Source organism: Crotalus tigris, unplaced genomic scaffold, assembly GCF_016545835.1.
Source record: "Crotalus tigris isolate CLP2741 ecotype Arizona unplaced genomic scaffold, ASM1654583v1 scf7180000017576.4783729, whole genome shotgun sequence".
Classification (NCBI taxonomy): Eukaryota; Metazoa; Chordata; class Lepidosauria; order Squamata; family Viperidae; genus Crotalus; species Crotalus tigris.
Window position 1 is genome coordinate 1,479,088 of NW_024096487.1, and position 19,214 is coordinate 1,498,301.

General features: G+C 37.5%; 1 protein-coding gene across 3 annotated transcripts in view; it reads left to right on the forward strand.

Moving 5' to 3' along the window:
• The window catches only part of AMBRA1 (autophagy and beclin 1 regulator 1), a 156,796-nt gene that overhangs the window by 65,856 nt on the left and 71,726 nt on the right, over nt 1–19,214 (forward strand). For all 3 annotated transcript variants that reach the window (XM_039358402.1, XM_039358410.1, XM_039358415.1), the window contains 2 exons: nt 8,183–8,263; nt 8,365–8,465. In XM_039358402.1, the coding sequence (XP_039214336.1) occupies nt 8,183–8,263; nt 8,365–8,465 (182 nt within the window). The remainder of the gene's footprint in view (nt 1–8,182; nt 8,264–8,364; nt 8,466–19,214) is intronic.

Below are 19,214 nucleotides of genomic sequence, written 5' to 3' on the forward strand. Positions count from 1 at the left end.
CCTAAGCTAGCATAGAGTAGTACAGTGGTGGCGAACCTATGGCATGTGTGCTAGAGGCGGCACTCGGAGCCCTCTCTGTGGACACATGTGCCATTGCCCCAGCCTCACCTCCCCCCATGACCCCCTCACCATCAGCCCCCCTGGAGGAGAGTCGCCCCCAAGCATGGCCCACACGGAGCAGCACAGCCAAGGACATGGCAGCCAGGCAGCGTAGACAAGACTCTGCCCTCACGCCCCATCCCGCACAGTTGATGCTGCTGAGTGCGGGCAGAGGGCGTGGCCGCCATGGTGCTGCTGGGCTGCCTGGGTGATCTGCGGTGGGTCCTGGAGGCAGTGAGTGGCCCTGCAGGCAGGCGGGGTGGGGGCGGGGCAGGGGTGGGAGCCAGTTTTTGGGCACTCAGTCTCTGAAAGGTTCGCCATTACTGGAGTAGTGAATGAGTGAACTCTGTAGACTGCATTCCAGCAGCCACCACAAAAACACTGGAAGGTAAACCTGCAAAAACCTGCAAAAACCCAAGACAGATTATAGCAGAGAGTTCTGACAAAATGTGATCCACTGGAGAAGGAAATGGCAAACCACTCCAGTATCTTTGCCATGAAAACCCCATGGACAGTACTAAAAGGCAAAAATGGAGATTAGGAAACAAAATGGAGCAGAAGAGAAAGAGCAGCCAGGGTTAAGAAAGCAGAGGATTGCAGTTGAATAAGAGTGGGAGGATTGGAAAGGCAGCATGGAACTGAAAAGCAAGAGATTGAGAAACTGGAAAGGGAAAGGTGGCGGGGGGGGGGAGTGGGGAGAGATGGAAACTAGGCAAATGAAGAATGACTAGAATATGGAGAAGGTAGAGACTGTAGAATTTAATATTTAAATGCCAATGTGATAAAGCAAGAAGACTCCTAAGACATAGAGTGCTAAAAATGGAAGCAAGCACCCTAACTGTTACAAACTGAGAGTAGACGGGGAAGTACTTGAAGGAGAAGAAAGGGATAAGAAGGAAGGAACTGTAGAAGAGAGAGAAATAGCTGGAAGTCTTACAGAGGTTCTAAGAGAGGATGTTCAGATTTGCTTTTTGTTATATTGATTTTTATAAAGCCAGCTGCAGCTCTGGATAGCAAACAGGAATAAAAACCAACAAAAATAACAATCAAAAACAACACAATAATAACACAGTGGTGCCTGAGGGCATTTAACTGAACCACATAACCACAGTCATGTTAAAGAAAACCACATTATTAACAGAGAATATATATAGTTCACAGTTGAACTGTGAATCTGAAACCAATGGCTCTGGGACAGTACCAGCTTTTGCTTTTGGATAGGATTGCACTCTCAGAAAAAGCTGGTGTACAGTTCAGCAATGCTTTTGGAGTAGAAGCGTCATCTGGTATACATCTTCACAACAAAGAAGGTGCTAGTTATAGTCACTTTAAGCCTTGTAACCTCACAAATAAACAACTGCAATGTGCTTTACAAGAGTCTGCTCTTGAAAATCACCCAGAAAATAAATCTAACACAAAATGCAGTAGCCTTCATGCTAATTAGGATGTTCTATTACAGGATCTGTGTGGGTTGCTGGGTTGTTTCTGGGTGCAATTCAAGATGCTGTGGATTACGTACCTTTAACATTCTAATGTGTTTGGGGCTTGCTTGTCTTCAAGATCATCTATTCCAAATAGAGTATCTACAGAAAGACTTGGATTTAGGACCACAATTGGATTGGAACTTCCATCATTAAGCAAAGTATTTGCTAAGTTAGTCATGCCTGATTTTACTTTTTTTTTTTTTTTTTGCTGCAGTCATTAAAAGAATCACTGCAGCTGTTAAATGAACATCTGATCATTAAGGGCTTTCCCCATTGACTTTGTTAGAACCTAGCCAGGAAGGTCACAGATGGCAATTAAATGACCCTGAGATGCTGCAACTCTCATAAATACATGCTAGTTGCCAAGCACCCAAATTTTGATCAAGTGACCACAGGAACACTATAACGGTTGTAAGTACAACGATTAGCATTATCTCACTTTTTTCAGTGGCTTTGTAACTTTGAACGGTCACTAAATGAATAGTTGCAAGTTGAGAACACTCTGTATAGAGAATGTCTGCTTATAGTTCTCACATCTCTGTGGAATAGTCTCAGCCTCCATGATCGGCCGGTGGATAAGAGCTTGCATTGCGGGGGCGTATCAGTCCAATTCTTTGCCGGTTCCACGTTGAGTCATGGCTCACTCTATGCGTAGTGCAGCCACATCTGTGGCTTGGGCCACTCAAGCTTCCATCGAGGAGGTGTGTAGGGCAGCCACGTGGTCTTCGCCTTCGCTGTTCATATGGCATTACAAACTGGACAGGTACGCATCTGCTGAAGCCTCCTTTGGCAGGAGGGTTCTGCAACAGGTGGTGCCCCGTGACACTGTTCCAAACTTGCCCGCTTCCCTCCCATAAGGACAGTGGGCGTTGGTATGTCCCATTGGTGGATTATCCATCTCCTGTGCTGGAGGAAGGGCGTTGTCTTACCTGAATGCCTTTTCTCAGCACGGAGATGGATAATCCACACCCACCCATTTAGGTCCTTAGGCCTAGGGTTACCGTAAATGCCGGCGTACAAGGCGACCCGGTGTATAAGACGACCCCCGTCTTTATAGCCGGGCCGTATTCCTAGAACGTCGTCTTATACGCCGGAAACTACCAGTATTTCCGGCGTATAAGACGACTCAGCGTATAAGACGACCCCCGTCTTTGGCGCCGATTTCAGCGCTCGCGGAAGTCGCCTTATACGCCGGCATTTACGGTACGTTCTGTGAGCCAACACGTCATGCTGTCAGTCAGTAGCTTCGCCCTCGTCGAGACTGGGAAAACTGGCCCAGGACAGGCGTGGCAAGTTTGGCTGATTTGATCTGATTGGGCAGGAGGATTGAGTTAACCCATTGGTGGATTATCCATCTCCGTGCTGAGAAAAGGCGTTCAAGTAAGACAACACCCCTTTTAAATGTAAAGTCTTTAAATGAAAAGAAGATAGCATTCTACAATAAATGCATTTTTGTTATTTAAAAAGTGTGTAGATGCTCAATATTGAACTCTGGGCAGCTCCCAATCAACAATTAAAACAATGTCAGTAACAACATGTTACATACACCTATTAAAACCATCAATGTTAACATCTCTGTATTTAAGATAAATTTGACTTATGGGAAGCTGAATTATTTTTAAATTAACAGATGTTAAAATAAGCTGCTCCACTGCTGCTTTGTTATAACTAGGACACAGAACAATGGAGCATAGATAATGCCTCTGTTCTGGATACCAGCTTTTCTTCGTTTCTGTCAGCATGGCCAAAGTTTTGGAACATGGAATTTATAATATAGCTATCTTAGATAGCAGCAACTTATTTATCCCTCTGATTTAAAATAAATCAAACCTGTGAACAAGAAGGAATAAGAGATACAGGTAGTTGTCACTTACTGACTGCTCATTCAATTAAATTTACAACAGTGCTGAAAAAAATAGACTTACGATGGATCCTCGAAGTTGCAGCCATTACAGTATCCCTGCAGTGATATTATTGTAATTTGAGACCTTGGCAACTGGTGTACATTCACATGATCATAATTTGCAACTTTCACAACTAGCTTCTGACAAGCAAAGTCAATGAGCAAGCTGCCAGGTCACAAGTTGTGGACACATGATGTAGCACATAACAACCCATGGTGAGTTGCTTAATAGCTGCAAATGGAACTTACATAAATCACAACAACTGCTGATGGAACTGCTGATTCCAATTGCGGTTGCTAAGTGAGGGTTATTTGTATAGCTAATAACCATATTCATCTCCAATATTAAAATGGTAGACTTTATATGGATAGCCTTAATAACATTTCATTCTTGTACTGGTACTGCTTTAATATGTTAGCCATTAATATCCCAACTTATTTAAATGTCTATTGGTCTAGTGTTCTCCTGAAATTGTGAATGGTCATTTCTTTTTAATGGCCTGTCACAATTGTTAATATGCAATCATTAAATGTTGGATTGGCAGTGTTTAAACAATGTGTCATTGAAGATTACTGAGCTTATAGGACAGAATTATAGATTTGTGATATAATTCTTTGGAATTGATTGTCAAATAGTAGTTCATTATTAGCATTTAGCAGGGTTCTACTGCAATGTGTAGTAAATGATCGGGTGATGAATTCTTTTATATTTCATACTTATAAGAGGTTTTTGATCTTGCAAAGAGCATTCTGTGTAGTAGAATCCTTTTTGATGATGATGTTATCCATTCAGTCATGTCTGACTCTTGGCATTTCTGTGGACCAGGTCTTTCCACATCTTCCAGTCTTGAGAGAATTCTTTTTATTCTTCTTTAAATACAGCTAACCCTCAACTTAAATCCACAATTGGAACTGAATTTCCATAATACATTGTTGTGTCCGAAAGTGGAGTCAGACCTGATTTTACAATGAGTTTTCTCGCAATTAGGAAATCACATGATTGCTAACTGAATCCAGCTTTCCCCATGGGTGGTTTTTGCTGGAAATTGTCAAAAAGGGTTGCAAATCATGATCCCATGACCACTGGGTGCTTCAGCCTGTCCTAAATATGAACCAATTATCAAGTGCCTGAATTTGACTGCCAGGATGATCATAAGTACAAGTACAGATTTTAGATCACTTTTTCCAAGGTTGTCATAACTTTGAATCATTGTTCAAGGGTTGTAAGATGAGGACTACCTGTATCCTGTGAGAAGTTATGAAAGCTGACTTTATTTTATTATTGCTACATCCCTTGGGAGACTGTGTCTATAGTTTAATACATACAAAAGAATGCTTTTGTGTAGTTTGAATGCTTTTTAAAACATTCAGCACATTTCTCCCTTTTTATGATAATTGAGTAAGAATACATTTCTTAGTGCTAATGGAATTCTTCAAAATATTAAAGTTGTTCCATTTTAATGGAAGATTTTTTTTGCTAGCTGATCTGAATAGCATTATTTTAAGACTTGATTTTAAGAAAAGCATTTGGTGTTCTTTTTTTTCTTTAACTGTCTCTCCCTTATTGTTAATGCTATTTAATTTTTGTGATGATTTGATCCATATCTACAGCAGTTATATTTATTGGGTTATGGTATAAATAACATATTCATCCTTGCTTACAGAGGGAACCTAATAACAATTTCTTAGTATTTTATATGTCCATCAACTCATTTGTATTGAAGATAGTGACCCAGTTATCTATTCACATTTGCCCAGTCAGACTGTTAACTGGTAGTTTATAATAGATATTGGAGATTAGCCGTTCTTTAAAAAAAATAATCCATTAAGAATTAAGGAAATTGTATTTGCACAACTCTACTACCATTACCACTCTATCAAGATGCATATTTTTGTATTCTCTACGAGAATAGCTTTGAACTATTAAACTTTCAATAAGCTGTCATCTATCAGTCATTTTTCTTGTCTTAGTATTTAAGTTTTTAAAGTACTGAAACGAAAAATGAGCTTAAATTCTAAATGAGCCCTTTTTCTTTTTCTGAAAAAAGAGGTTAGTGTGTGTGTGTGAGGGGGGATCTGGTATATTTTTATCCTATAGATACTTTAAAAAGCAATGTAAAATAAAGCATATTTTAAAAATCTGCCAATTATCCTGGATCTTGAAGGAGCCAATATATTTCTTATGTTGATTTTCTGAGTTGTAAGGCTTTGATTGTTTTGACAATTCCATCTGAACATTTTAGTTTTCCACACAATACTACCAATGGCTTTGAAAGGAAGATACCAGAGAAGGCAACAGTGAAACAGATGCTGAGGAATTTTGCCTCATGAGTTGACTCTAACTAGACTGCTCTAAAATGGTACAGCCCTCCCCTTCAGTCTTCAGCCTTGCCACTTGCCCCAGCAACTTAGCTGAAGCTTGGGCCTGGCAATCAGCCACCTGTCCATCCATTTTTAGCTAGTAGACCATACCAAAGTTTGCTGACTCTTGATATAAGAAATAAAAAGTACACAATTCCTTAACTTTACACATAATACAATTCTCACCAATAGGTTGGAAGCTTATGATACATTTACCGTATATGCCGGCGTATAAGGCGACTTCCGCAAGCGTTAAAATCGGCGCCAAAGACGGGGGTCGTCTTATACGCCGAGTCGTCTTATACGCCAGAAATACTGATAGTTTCCAGCGTATAAGACGACGTTCTAGGAATGCGACTCAGCAACAAAGACGGGGGTCGTCTTATACGCTGGGTCGCCTTGTATGCCGGCATATACGGTACTTTTGAAATGTGCTCCCTGGAATGCTGTAAGAATAAAAATTATTATTTTAATCTTAATATAGTTGAAGGTTTGTTTTGAAAACTTCAAACCTAGCAGAGTTATTTTCTTTATAGTGCAGACGTAATTTTCTTCACTGTCTTGCTCTATTCTATCAAGAAAGGAGAAACCACTATCCATCCATCTTCACATACTAAAAAGAGTTCTGAGTTTTATTTTTGAACAGAGTGCAGTGACCTTGCTTTAGTAATATAGCCATGCCAAATTCTTTGGGTGAGATTTTCTTAGAACAACTATGTTACTGGTATGCATAAATAGATTGCTGGATCAGTCCATTCTACCCTACAGCAAATTCTCCTGAGAACAAAGACAAACTTCATTTTGTAGCTGTTGTAGAAATAATTTGAAAAACGAGATGAGGTAATAGAGATAGGATTTCCATAGTTGCACGTGAATCTTAACCAGACATTACTAATGCAGAATGTTAGTTGATGTCAAGGGGAAAAACTGTTTGCATCAAAACTGTTGTGATTATGATTTTTTTTATAAATTTCCAGTTGCCTTATTCTTGCTTTAGATCTCTGCTTTAGATCTCTGAAATACAGAAACATACAAGAACTGTTTATAGTTCTGCTCATTTGAAAATTAGCTTTTGACTTAACTAGGCATTAAAGTATGTGTGATTAAGGGAAATCAGTATAATGGAAGGTCTTCTATTTTTGCAATAGCTACCTTTTCCATTATTATTAGGATCATTTTTAGCTCGAAGCATCAACAGTGACTTAAATAAGCATTTTATAATTTAAAAAAATCTAGTTTTCAGTGTCAGAGAGAAATGTGAATCTCTGCTGCAAATGTTAACTATGGAAGAATAAATAACTAATAATAAACATTGAAATAAAGTAGTGCTATTAAAATAATCTAATATTGAAGTTTTGGCCTAGCTTCTTTGTGCTGTCAAGTGTGCATCTTGATGCACCTAGATACCTACCATGCTATTACTTTTTGAAGTAAACTATATATAAAGCAAAATTTTTTAAAGTAATATAAAAAAATTAAAGGTAGGAAATCAAAGAAAAAAATCCTAACCAAATTTAGTTTATACAAACACCATTCTGTATACCTCTCCATATTTTTATATTCTTGCAAACCATCCTTCTATCACACCCATTAATTCATGTTTAATTTTGTTCTTAAATGTCTTATCTTTTTCTTTGCAAGGTCTCATAAACTCTGCAAAGCTTGCAAATAATTAAATTATTTTAGTTGTATTTTTTATTCTATATTGCAGTTTATTTTTAAATTGTATTTTTGAACTTTTTAATGCTTTTATCTCTTTCTCCCTCTGAGCAAAGGAAGTGAAAAGTTGCAAAATGATAAAGGATTATATAATTCATGTAAAACTGCATGAGGCATGCTTCAGATATCCTGCTTGCAGGAGGTCTCAAAGTGTATACTATTGATCTGGTACCTAATGATCTGAAGATAAAAAGAGTATGAAGAATGAAGAACAGCCTGTTTTTCTCTGTAGATCTGTGTACTTTTGCTGCCAATGTAGACTTGCTGGTTTGTACAAACTACTACCTCAGATTCTGATGAATTTAATTGAGAGAGAATGTTTACACTTTTGGTTCCTTCTGTAATTTCAGTAAATTCTGGCTACTGTATAAAAATGATGCGGAGCAAAGTAGCATTTCACATAATGTTTAATATAATATTGTGTTAGTGTTTTTATTATGTTGTGTCCTAAACCTTTGAGGAAGATTAGAAAGGTGAAAAGGCAACCTACCGTAATAGTTAATTAAGTTATAAGGAAGTTGTTTTACTTCAGTATTTACTGTGATTAGTTTAGGGGAAAGAATCCTAAATCTGACCTTGCTGTGAAGAATTAATAATTATTTTTCCCCCACTAAAGGGACAATGGAGACAGGTCAAGACACCGAGCTCCTCGGAATGCCCGTATGTCTGCACCATCCCTTGGACGCTTTGTCCCAAGGTAAGAGCTATATAACTAATAATGCATGCAAGAAATCGTCTATTACTCAGGTCTTTATCAGGTTCACAGCATTTTTAGCAGTGTTTTTCTCTTCTTTTTAGACGCTTCTTGTTGCCTGAGTATTTGCCTTACGCTGGGATTTTCCATGAACGTGGACAGCCTGGGTTGGCCACTCACTCCTCTGTCAATAGAGTTTTGGCAGGTAAGTATTATATCTTCCCTATTTGTGACAATAATACTGAAATAATTGAATTAGGCATAATATGAAAACCAAATTCTGCAGTGGTCGTATTGTCTGTTCAAACTAGAATATATTTCAACGTGAGTGACTAATCCACATGGATACATTTTTTTGTATATACTATGAAAGAAGGTACAATGATGGATTTCTAGAATGGAATCTAAAAAGAGGATGGGCAGATATTTCAAAGCCTCAGTTTCTAAGTGGTCCTGTTCCTTCCTTCCTTTTTAAAAATAACATTCTGACAAGCTAATGATTACTTTGTTCCAGGTTCCTTTAATTCAATTATAGGGTGTCTTGTTCATGTTCTGGTTTGTAAAGTTTCATAAGAACAGTTCTGATTCAATTATGATTCTAATAGATGCATATTCAAATTTTGGCAGCATCTGCTTATGGTATTCAGGAAATTGTAGAGTTTAAGTGAGTGGGAAGGAGGCAAATAAAATAGGACCCTGCCTGGAAATTAAATTTTCTTATGACAGATTTTTAAAGAGGTGATTTGAGGATCATAAGTTGACCTTTGTTCAATACCAGATGTGAATATGATTTAATAGTTTTTATGCCCTTGGATTTTGAAAGCACTATGTTCAAGCATGTATATTTATTATATTTTCTGTATTTCATTAAACTAAAAAGTTGAGAAAATCTATTTTAAGTTGAAGTATAGAAGAATATGTAGTTGATATGAATTATGTGAATATACATGTACCAAATTAGATCTGGGAAAGATTTAGAACAGTAATAATTGTATCCAATGTAATTATTATATATGAACACAAAATATGTTATTATTAAGTCTTCAATAGACACCAGCGATGGCTAGAAACTATTGACTTCACAATCTCTTTGGCATTAAGATTTCGTATTTTGCAAGTCTTGTGTTCTTGAACAAAGAAAAAAAGATGTCTTATTTGGAAAAATTGTGATAAAGCCCTTTCAGATTCCATTTATTTTAATATTTTTAGTATTTAAAAGCATTGGATAATCTGCATTATTCCTTAGACATTTAAATTGTTCTGGAACATTTTGAAAATTAGACTTAGCTCCTGTTGTCTGTCTTTTCAAGTACTATAATCTAAGTTCAGAGTACAGGAGCCTGCCTATTCCATTCGTCACTCAAAGATTTGTAGGAGTAAATCTCGTACCTTGAACAAGATCACTCCCTGGTTTTGCCCATGCATTCGCTAATTGAATGCACAATTTGTTAAGCGCACATGAGGTATCTCAGGTTGGGAAAGGCCATGTGATGAAACAAGCCCCCAAGGCCTCCCCGACCCACTAAGATACCTCATGCTTCCCTCTCTCTTCCTGCCGTGCCTGACTCACCTTGCAAAAATCTCTGCCATTGTTGCTTTGCCTCTTAGGTAGAGGAGAGTTGATGGAAGTTCCTGGGCGCGAAAAGTGTTTGCGATGCCTTTCTCCTGCTCCTCACCCCCCAAACTCCTTTGCTCCACCACCGGAACCCTTTTCGCCCAGACGGAGACCTGAAGGAGACTGGAAGCTTCATCTGTGTGCAAATGGGGCACTTGGAAAAGGAGCAATTTGCTCTGTTTCCAAATGCCCCATTTGCAAGCAGATGAAGCTTCCAGTCTCCCTCTGGATGAAAAGTATTTGGAAGCCTAGATGGAGAACTGACAGAGACTGAAAGCTTTGTCTGCTTGCAAATGGGGCACTTGGAAACAGAGCGATTTGCACGCAGATAAAGCTTCCAGTCTCTGTCAGGGCATAAAGTGTTCTGGTGGCGATGGAAAGGAGTTGGGGGGGGGGAGCAGGAGACAGGCACCACAAATACTTTTCGCGGCGATAATGAAAGTTTTGGGGTCCATAATCTTGCAAGAGTTCAGGCATCCATTCTCTGCAAAAAAGAATGGGTGCCTGAACTCGCACAGTATTATGGTTCCCAAGAGCTTCCATCGACTCTCCTCTCCCTCAAAGACAAAGAAACCGTGGCAGAGAGGAGACAGATCTTTGCGCGACAGGAAGGGAGGCGGAATAGGGTGAATGTTGCAGAACCTCTGCAGTCATTCATAAGGGTGAAGAACTTCTGTGGTGCTGCAACATTTGTAATTTCGGGTCTTGCTCGTAAACACTGGGTGGTACTTATCGTGTAACTTTGAATGGGCGCTAAGAATGCTCGTAACTCAGGGATTACCTGTATATGCTAGTCTGATTCCACAAAAAGGTAGGATAGTTATCCATTGTCACAAGCTAGGAATCAGACAATGACTGACTGTGAAGAAGTTGCTCTTGCATGACCTGTGGAATGTTCAGCCTCAGCAGATATAAAGAACATAGGCACCACCTGAGCATTTGGAAAAGTCAGGTGATGATCATGTAAGATTTCCCAGCTGCCCCTCCCCCCCAGCAACTAGAAAGGAGAGGAGAGTAGGGAGGTTCTGAGGCTCCTTGCCAAGCAAGCAAATAAATCTCTTGATTAAAACAGATGACTGTATCCTGATTTAAGGGAAAAATCTGACCTCTGATCCCTCAGGAGCAACGGTCTGGTCCCTGAGTCTTGCACGATGTCTGTTTGGACTCTCCTTGTGAAATTCTAACCTCTGGATTGGCTGACAACCCTGATTTGACTTTCAGAATCATGAATTGGACTTGGACTATTCTTCTGTGTGCTTTTCCTAAAAGCAACCATTCATGCCAACTATTTTTAGAGGTTCTGTTTTGATTCATATTTCTTGTTTGCATCTTCTTGTAAACAGTAAACTACCAGTTATCATAGCAACTGTGTCTGTGTGCGTGTATATTTGAAGTCAGAAGTAGGATAGCCATTATATTTTGTAGGCAGGAGATAATCACTGATAGATTCTTCCCTCCCAACTCTTACAAATACTTTAGTTCTACCTTAAGTCTTTTGCTAGAGAAATGTCTCCCACCACATTTTGTAACTTCCTGTATCATATTTAAAGAGGCAGACACCCTTTTGGATCATGAGAAAGAATTTCATTAGGCATGGCAACAAGTCTTTGAGATTCTAAGCCAGTGATAATGAACCTTTTAGAGACCCAGTGCCCAAAAACTGGCCCCACCCCCTCTCCACCCCCTGCCCCCACTCTGCCCCCCATCCCACCTGCCCACAGGACCACTCACTCCCTCCAGGGCCCACCGCTGATCGCCCAGGCAGCCCAGCAGCGCTATGGCAGCCACACCCTCTGCCCGCGCCCTGCAGCATCAACTGCATGATGGGGTGTGAGGGCAGAGTCTTGTCTACGCTGCCTGGCTGCCATGTCCTTGGCTGCGCTGCTCCGTGTGGGCCACGCTCAAGGGCGAGTCTCCTTCAGGGGAGCTGCTGGAGAAGACAGGGTCGTGGGGGGAGGCGAGGCTGGTGCAACGGCATGTGTGTGCACAGAGAGGGCTCCAAGTGCCGCCTCTGGCATCCGTGCCATAGGTTCGCCACCACTGTTCTAAGTATTATAAGCCAGTGCTGTCTGAAGGAGAGGCCTGTAGCTTTGTAGTGAGATACATCCTTTTCTGTGTTGGATTCTGAGGTAAGTGGAAATAGTTCACTGGGAGGTGATAATTTGCTGCCAGGGAACACAGAAGATTCTTTTCCAGTTCTGCTTTGTTGGTTTACAACTGATTTTACTCCCCATTCTGAATACTGTTGCTTCTTTTGTAGGTAGCCATTTTTGTTACTTCTTTTATCTTTAGTATATATGCTCATAAAGAAGAACATTTTAAAAGTTTAATACGAAATTATAGCATGTAAGTACACGTTGATTTACTGAGCAAATTATGGTAGACATCCCCAAATATGAAAAGATTGCTATGAAACACAATAACAAGGCTATTGATCCAGATGATCATGTTAGACCTCGCTTAAAGAACTTGGCTTCTTCACAGTTTTATATCTAAGCATACAAGACTTGCTGTTTGTGGCCTTTGGGGCTCTGAATGTCTTTTTTAGGGAAAAATGTAATCTTTGATTTAGGTTGCAGCCATAGTCTGTTCAGTAAATTGTAATTTTAGCAATTACTTTATATTTAGTTCTGATCAACTTTATACTTTCATTATATTTTGTTTAGCTTATTTTGATTTTTGAATTTCTAGAATGTTTGAATTGCATTTTTGCTTTATTTTTAAGTAACGATGTGTATTTATTTTTCTTTCTCTTTTCTTGATTTCATCTTTTAAATTATTATGACACTGGCATTAACTTATGGTAGCAAAGTAGTGAGTATACCACTTTTAAAAAGTCCTATTATGATTTTTGTGCTCATCTTGTGAAAAAGTCATTTTGTGACTTCCTGAGTATTCTTTTACAAAAGTCATCATAAAGCATTAATGTTCATAGTGGAAACTCATTGTGAAAATCTTTTCAATCCAAATGTAATGTATAGCAATCTAAAGGTGGATTTGTTAATCTTAGAACATACCTCTCTCTAAATAATATATGAACCGGTTTATCTGTCTTTAATCCAAAGAGTGAATATATTCATGTCGGATCTATATTACACATTAAGATTTGATTTAATTAAATGAAGATGTTTAACAGTTAACCATTATGGGAAAAACTGACAGAATAGATTTCTTGAGTGTACATATATGGAATGTATTGATCTTGAAACCATGGTTTGCATTAGAATTTGAAACTAGTAAATCTCACCTAGGATTTGATTGTATATGGCCACTCATCTTAAGCATTTTATTAATGCAATGCAATGCAATACAGTTGCATATACAGCATGGTTACCAAAAGTTTGGGCAATACAAAACAAAACAATTGTGAAAACAATCCCCCTCCAATAATCAGAAAAACTTTATAAAAATATTATAGCACCCTGGGGCATTAGTTTGTCATATATTATCCACATACCATCTTAGTAGATTCCAGCCTCACTTTATCTCAACACTTTTAGAAAGAACCAGCTCTTTAAGACCTTCTGAAAAGCCGGGGGGGGGGGACTCCCAGATCTCTGGGGAAGGGTGTTCTACAGGGCAGAAGCCCAAGATGCATTTCCTAGGGGAGATTTCTGTATTATAGGCAGAACATAATAAAGTTGTTAGGTTGAATTCTGTACATGTGGATCTGATTGTCTGTGCCTAACAAAAAAGAGAGCTTCTACCAAGACAGTGGTCGGATAAAAGGGATTTGAATTTACTCCGCAATTATTTTTGTTGGGTATTATTTTAGATTTTGATGTTAAAGAAATCAATTTGATGTTGAATCTAATAACAGCTGCAAGATTATTGGTGGGGCAATATTGGAAAAAACTCACTGCCTACTTTGGAAGAATGGATATTTAAGGTGTCTAATTTAGCAGAAATGGCAAAAATCTCCGCCTACTTGAAGGACCATTCACAAGAAAGATATATTTTGGTTTGGAGAAGATGGATTGATTATATTCAAAAGAAATATGAAATTGAAAAGTATTATATTGCTTATGAGTAGATTTTAGATAATCATTAATAGTTTTAATTATATTATTATTTTTGTTTTAATTTGTTAATACTTGTTTTGAGAAGGAGTTAAAGTGTGTTATGGTTTTGATAGATAGTATAGTTGGTTTATGTTAGATTATGTTTGTTTTTTTCTTGATATCCTGTAATCAGCTCTGAGAAGTGGGGGAGGGGTGGGGGGTTTATATTGTAATAAATTATATTGTAAAACTTTTGATTAAAAAAAAAGGATTTGAATCCCAAGCAATAATGTAATGTGAGTAAATGTTTCAGATAAGCCCTATCTAGTTACACAAAGATGAAGGGAGAGAGGAGAAAGTGGTACATTTACACTTACAAGATTTTGTTACTACAGTTTTAATAATAAAAAGTGTAATAGGCCTTTGTTTCCTAGACTGATGTGCCTTGGAGAACTTACACTGGATGACAATATTTAAAGGAAGGGACCTGGGGGGGGGGGAATCCTATGTGACTTGGCAGGATGGTTAGATATCCCTAGGGAGAGGTGCTCCCACAAATAACTTGATTGGTTCCATGCTATTTAGTGCCTTAAAAGTAATAACCATCACCTTGAAGTGTATCTAATGCAGCTTGCACACCAGTGTTCTAATATGGACAAACTGTGGGGAAACCAGAACAGTGTGCGCTGCCACATTCTGGACCAGTTCTGGATTACCCAGATAATTCTGGGAGACTAACAATGTAGACCAATAAAAACAAAAATACAACTTAAAAATCAGCTATAGTAAATACAAAAACAAAAGTTGAGGCACCTCATATACCATTCTCATTCCCAAATTTTCCTTTGTAGGGTTTTGCTAACAATCCTACTGCTAACACGTGATGGCAAAGGCCAATAGAGAAGGGGTTTTGGTGGGAGGCTGTTACTCAGGGCAGGTACCACAACTTATAATATTGACGTCATTGTCTATTATATAATACCAGCTAGGAATATTTATTAGGAATACTAGGTTTAGACTTAACTTTTCTGAAAATGTAAAAAGACAATTACTTGCCTTTTATGTAAACTACTCATTTAGACAAAAGGCTTATAAATCATTCTACCTTGATAGCAATTAGAGCTGGTGTTTAAACACCTTAGGTAAATGGACAATTAGTGGCAGTATGCTAGCTTTTGCTTCAGTAATTAACCCAATTATCTTTCACATTTTTTTTGATGACGAAAGTCAATATGTTAACATGCTGGTTGAGTTGCCTTGGAAACCATATTCCAAGCTGTTCCTCAGACCTGAATCATATAATGTCTTTCCTGCATACAGTCCCCTTTAAGGCCCTCTTTTTTTGGGGGGGGGATTTGGAGAGTGTATAGTACACATGACATTTAGAAGGTAATCTCCTATGCTTGGAATCCTAAAGGAAACTCATTCTAGTCAGGCACATCCCACTTTGACAATATCTTTCTCCATGTTTAAGGAGGATATTGAGAAGTGGAACATGTCCAAGATAGTAACATGGCCTCAGGATTACCTTCTGAACATTTGGAGCTGGATTTGTTTGACTTGGATCATGAACTGCTGAGAAATGATACTGTCACTCTCCGCAGATATTTGGAAGGCAGTTGCATTATACATATAGATCAAATTTATTTACTGTTGTTCCAGAGGAATGGTCAAATACAGAAGGAAGAGTTTATGTAAATATTAGGGGCAATTGTGAAATAGAACCAATTGTTTGACATTAGACCAGATTGCTTCTTAGACTTTCTGAAATCTTTATTACATGTTACTAAGCAGAGGCTGGATGACACTTATTAGGGATACTGGATTTCTTGCTTTGCTACAGGCATTGGACTGGATGAACCTCTTTCTGATTCTGGGATTGTGTGATTCTGTAAGTAATATAAACTATCTGCTGCATTGATCTAGATGGCATTTTTGAAATAATCTTTGGAAAACAAATCTCAACCTATTTTTCTGTAGTAATGTTGACACAGTGTTCCTATATTTTTCAAAATTGGCCCTACTGTTCCTTTTTAAAAATGATCGATTTGGGTAATGAACCACTTTTATATTTGTGAAGAAATAAGAGAAGCCATCTCCAATGGATTAGAAATACTTTTAATAAGTGCTATTCAAACCTATTGAATAACAGTTTAAGGGTTGGGGTTTGGAGGGGGACAAATGAAATCATTATCTTAGATTATGGCTTCTCAGCTCTAAATATAAATTGAACTTCAGTAGTTAATCATCACCAAATGACAAGGTAATGCTAGATAATGATGCAGCCAGGGCAGCTTGATAGCATTCTTTTGGGTCTGGAAGCATATTAAAACTAAACCTTTAGTTTTGTGTAAATGAAATTGTGTGTTATGTTCAGGCTTATTAACTGGGTATCAGTTTAAATGTTGAGCTTTATCCATCAGAAGCTGACTAAATCTTTAATGTATAATATAATATTAGTCATTATTATTCATATCAATGTATGATTGCTTCCTTATCTGTGAGTAATATAAGTAATATATTATTTAAAAGATGAACAATTAGTTAGTTTCCAAAGCAGTTTTCCAACTAGTTGTACCTTCAATCTGCTGAGGTTTCTCCAGATTTGTAATCTCAATCTGTATGTTAGAAGTGATCAACTGCCTAAGAAAACTATTGTTTAATATTCAGAAAGTTCATATCAAGAGATATAAGAAAATGTATTATGTGACAGCATGTCTCTTTCATGTAGAGAATAGAGTACTAGGAAGGGATAAATTTGCTGTTTGATAATTAATGGTCAAGAGCCAGTTTGATACAATGATTAAGGCTTCAGACTAGAAAATGGAAGACCATGAAATCTAGTCCTAGGGCACAAAAGCAGCTGGATGATCTTGGGCCAGCTATTGGTTCTCAGCCCTAATAAGGAGGCAATGGCAAGCCACTTCTGAAATTTTTTTTTCAAGAAAACTGCAGGGACTTGTCTGGACAGTGTCCACAAATTGGACATAATTGAACAGAAAGGAGAAAAAATATCATACTTGTCTTAAAGTCCTTAGTGGGGGCAGGTTGGTTCATAAAATTACCATGGTTCTAGTGTGCATTCCTGCATGATTTTTTTTTTAATTGCGCAAGTTGCTTGTCGAAACAATTTCAGTTAGTCAGGAAACCAAAAATCCCATAGTCACAATTTATAACTTTTCTCTGTTGAGAATATACGAAATAATCTTGGTGATATTTAAAGAAAGGAATAGATGGAAACACGATCTCAAAGAACAAAAAATATAAAATAGATACTATGTATTTCAGTGTTTCTCAGGTTTGGCAACTGTAAGATGTGTGGACTTTGACTCAGCTGGGGAATTCTGGGAGTTGAAGTCGACACACTTTAAAGTTGCCAAGTTGAGAAACACTGAGATACATAGTATTTTTCTTCAACTGAATTCTAGCACTTGAAACATCCTTGTTGCTTTCTGTAAGGTCATTCCAATTTAGGTAATTGTTCCATTCTAGAAAGCCTTACATAATCTGATTGTTATGTAACTCAAAATTGGATCAATGGCCCTTCAAATCAATGCAATTAAAAGTAAAATAACATTGAAAAATGTGAGATAAAGCAGAAGATTTGTGCAGAATCATTATTGGAATATATGATTTAGAAAGTCTTAGCCTTCTGACAGATGTGTCCAACTTAAAGTTTCACTTCATAGTATTCATATTATCTTGCACTGTTTGCATAACAATTTTGTAATTACTATGCACATTTAGAAGTGATTTTAAAAAACCTAGATAGTTCCTTGTTTGAAAACTGGCAACTTAACTACCATAATATCTACAGTAATTTGGATCTTCAGTTGTAATACTGTCGACGATTCCTGGTTCCATTGAGTAAGTTATTTCACCAAGTGTCTTTGATGAACAACCTCCCCCCTTATTTTTTAATCGCTTGTAAACTTACAAAATAGTATTAGAGTATAATATCTTACTCGGCTAAAAGCACAAAAAATTAAAAGCACCAACAACAGAATCATAATATTGTGATAAAATGGTTTTAAAATGTCAAAATATGAAGCATTGGGGGATCATAATAGGGCTGTGTGTGTGTGCATGTTCACAAGATACTAAAGAAGGTGCTAACAAAGTATTTAAAGGGGGAAAATCTTCTATAATTATAATTTCTGCATTGATTGGTTATGTGCTATCAGGTCACTGTCAACTCTTAATGACCACATGGATAGACCATCTCCAAGATGATCTACAAAGACTTGACCTTTCAGGTCTCCCAATGATGCAGTTATCACTAATGTAATTATGTATACCCACCTTTGTCCTTTTCTTCTCATTTCTTCTTTCTTTTCCCATACTACACACATACTAGGTGTTTGCATAATGTATTTAAAATTTAATAATTTGACCTGATCATTTATGTCTTAAGTGAGCAACCTAGGCTGATTTGTTCTATAATCCCTTTGTTTCTTTTCTTGGGTGCCTATAGTATACTCAGGAATCTTCTTCAACATCAGAGTGCAAGCATATCAATAGTCTTTCTATCTTCAGAGTCCAACTTTTATTTCCATTAAAGAATGCATTTGCTATTAGGAAAATCTGTATGACATTAGAAAATAAAAAGAGCTACAAATAGGCCTCTTAAAGCACATCATAATTAAATAGGCAGAAGGACAAATAGAAGATAATTGCTTAGATCATCATTTAATCTAAAAGCCAAATGCTCTGTTGGGATTATCCATAGTTATAATATAAAAATGAAATTGCCAGAATCCTGGAACATGTGTTTTTCATTTAATTCTAAATGTAGTTGGAGTTTAAATTATTTTAAAAATACAGTTTGTTAGACATTACGTCAGAGAATGAGTTTAATCACACTAGCTGAAGAAAATAATTGGAGTTTCAGCCAAGACTATACTTTTATTTTGAAATATATATTTACAGTACCCAAATCAATATGAGACAATAATTAAAAACTCTTGTAAAGAGGTCGGTCATAAACAGTTTTTTTCCTTCAAGGATGGATAATAAAAATCATTGGAATATGGCTCAAATCTTTTCAGTAATGAATGTGTTATTGAACAGAATTGTGGATGAAACTTAAATTAACTGACTTTAAAAGTCCGTGTATTTAATATGTATTGTAGAACATATTAAATACAGACTTGGATGAACTCACATATACTGTAACATGATATGTGAAGACCTATGTGTGCCAACCAGAAACTTGGGAATATACAGTAACAACCAGCCTTGGTTCACAGCTAAACTCAAGCAGCTATGTTGTGCCGAAGAGGAAGCCTACAGAAAAGGATATAAATGCTGTACAATAGGCTTCCAGTTCCGGATTGCA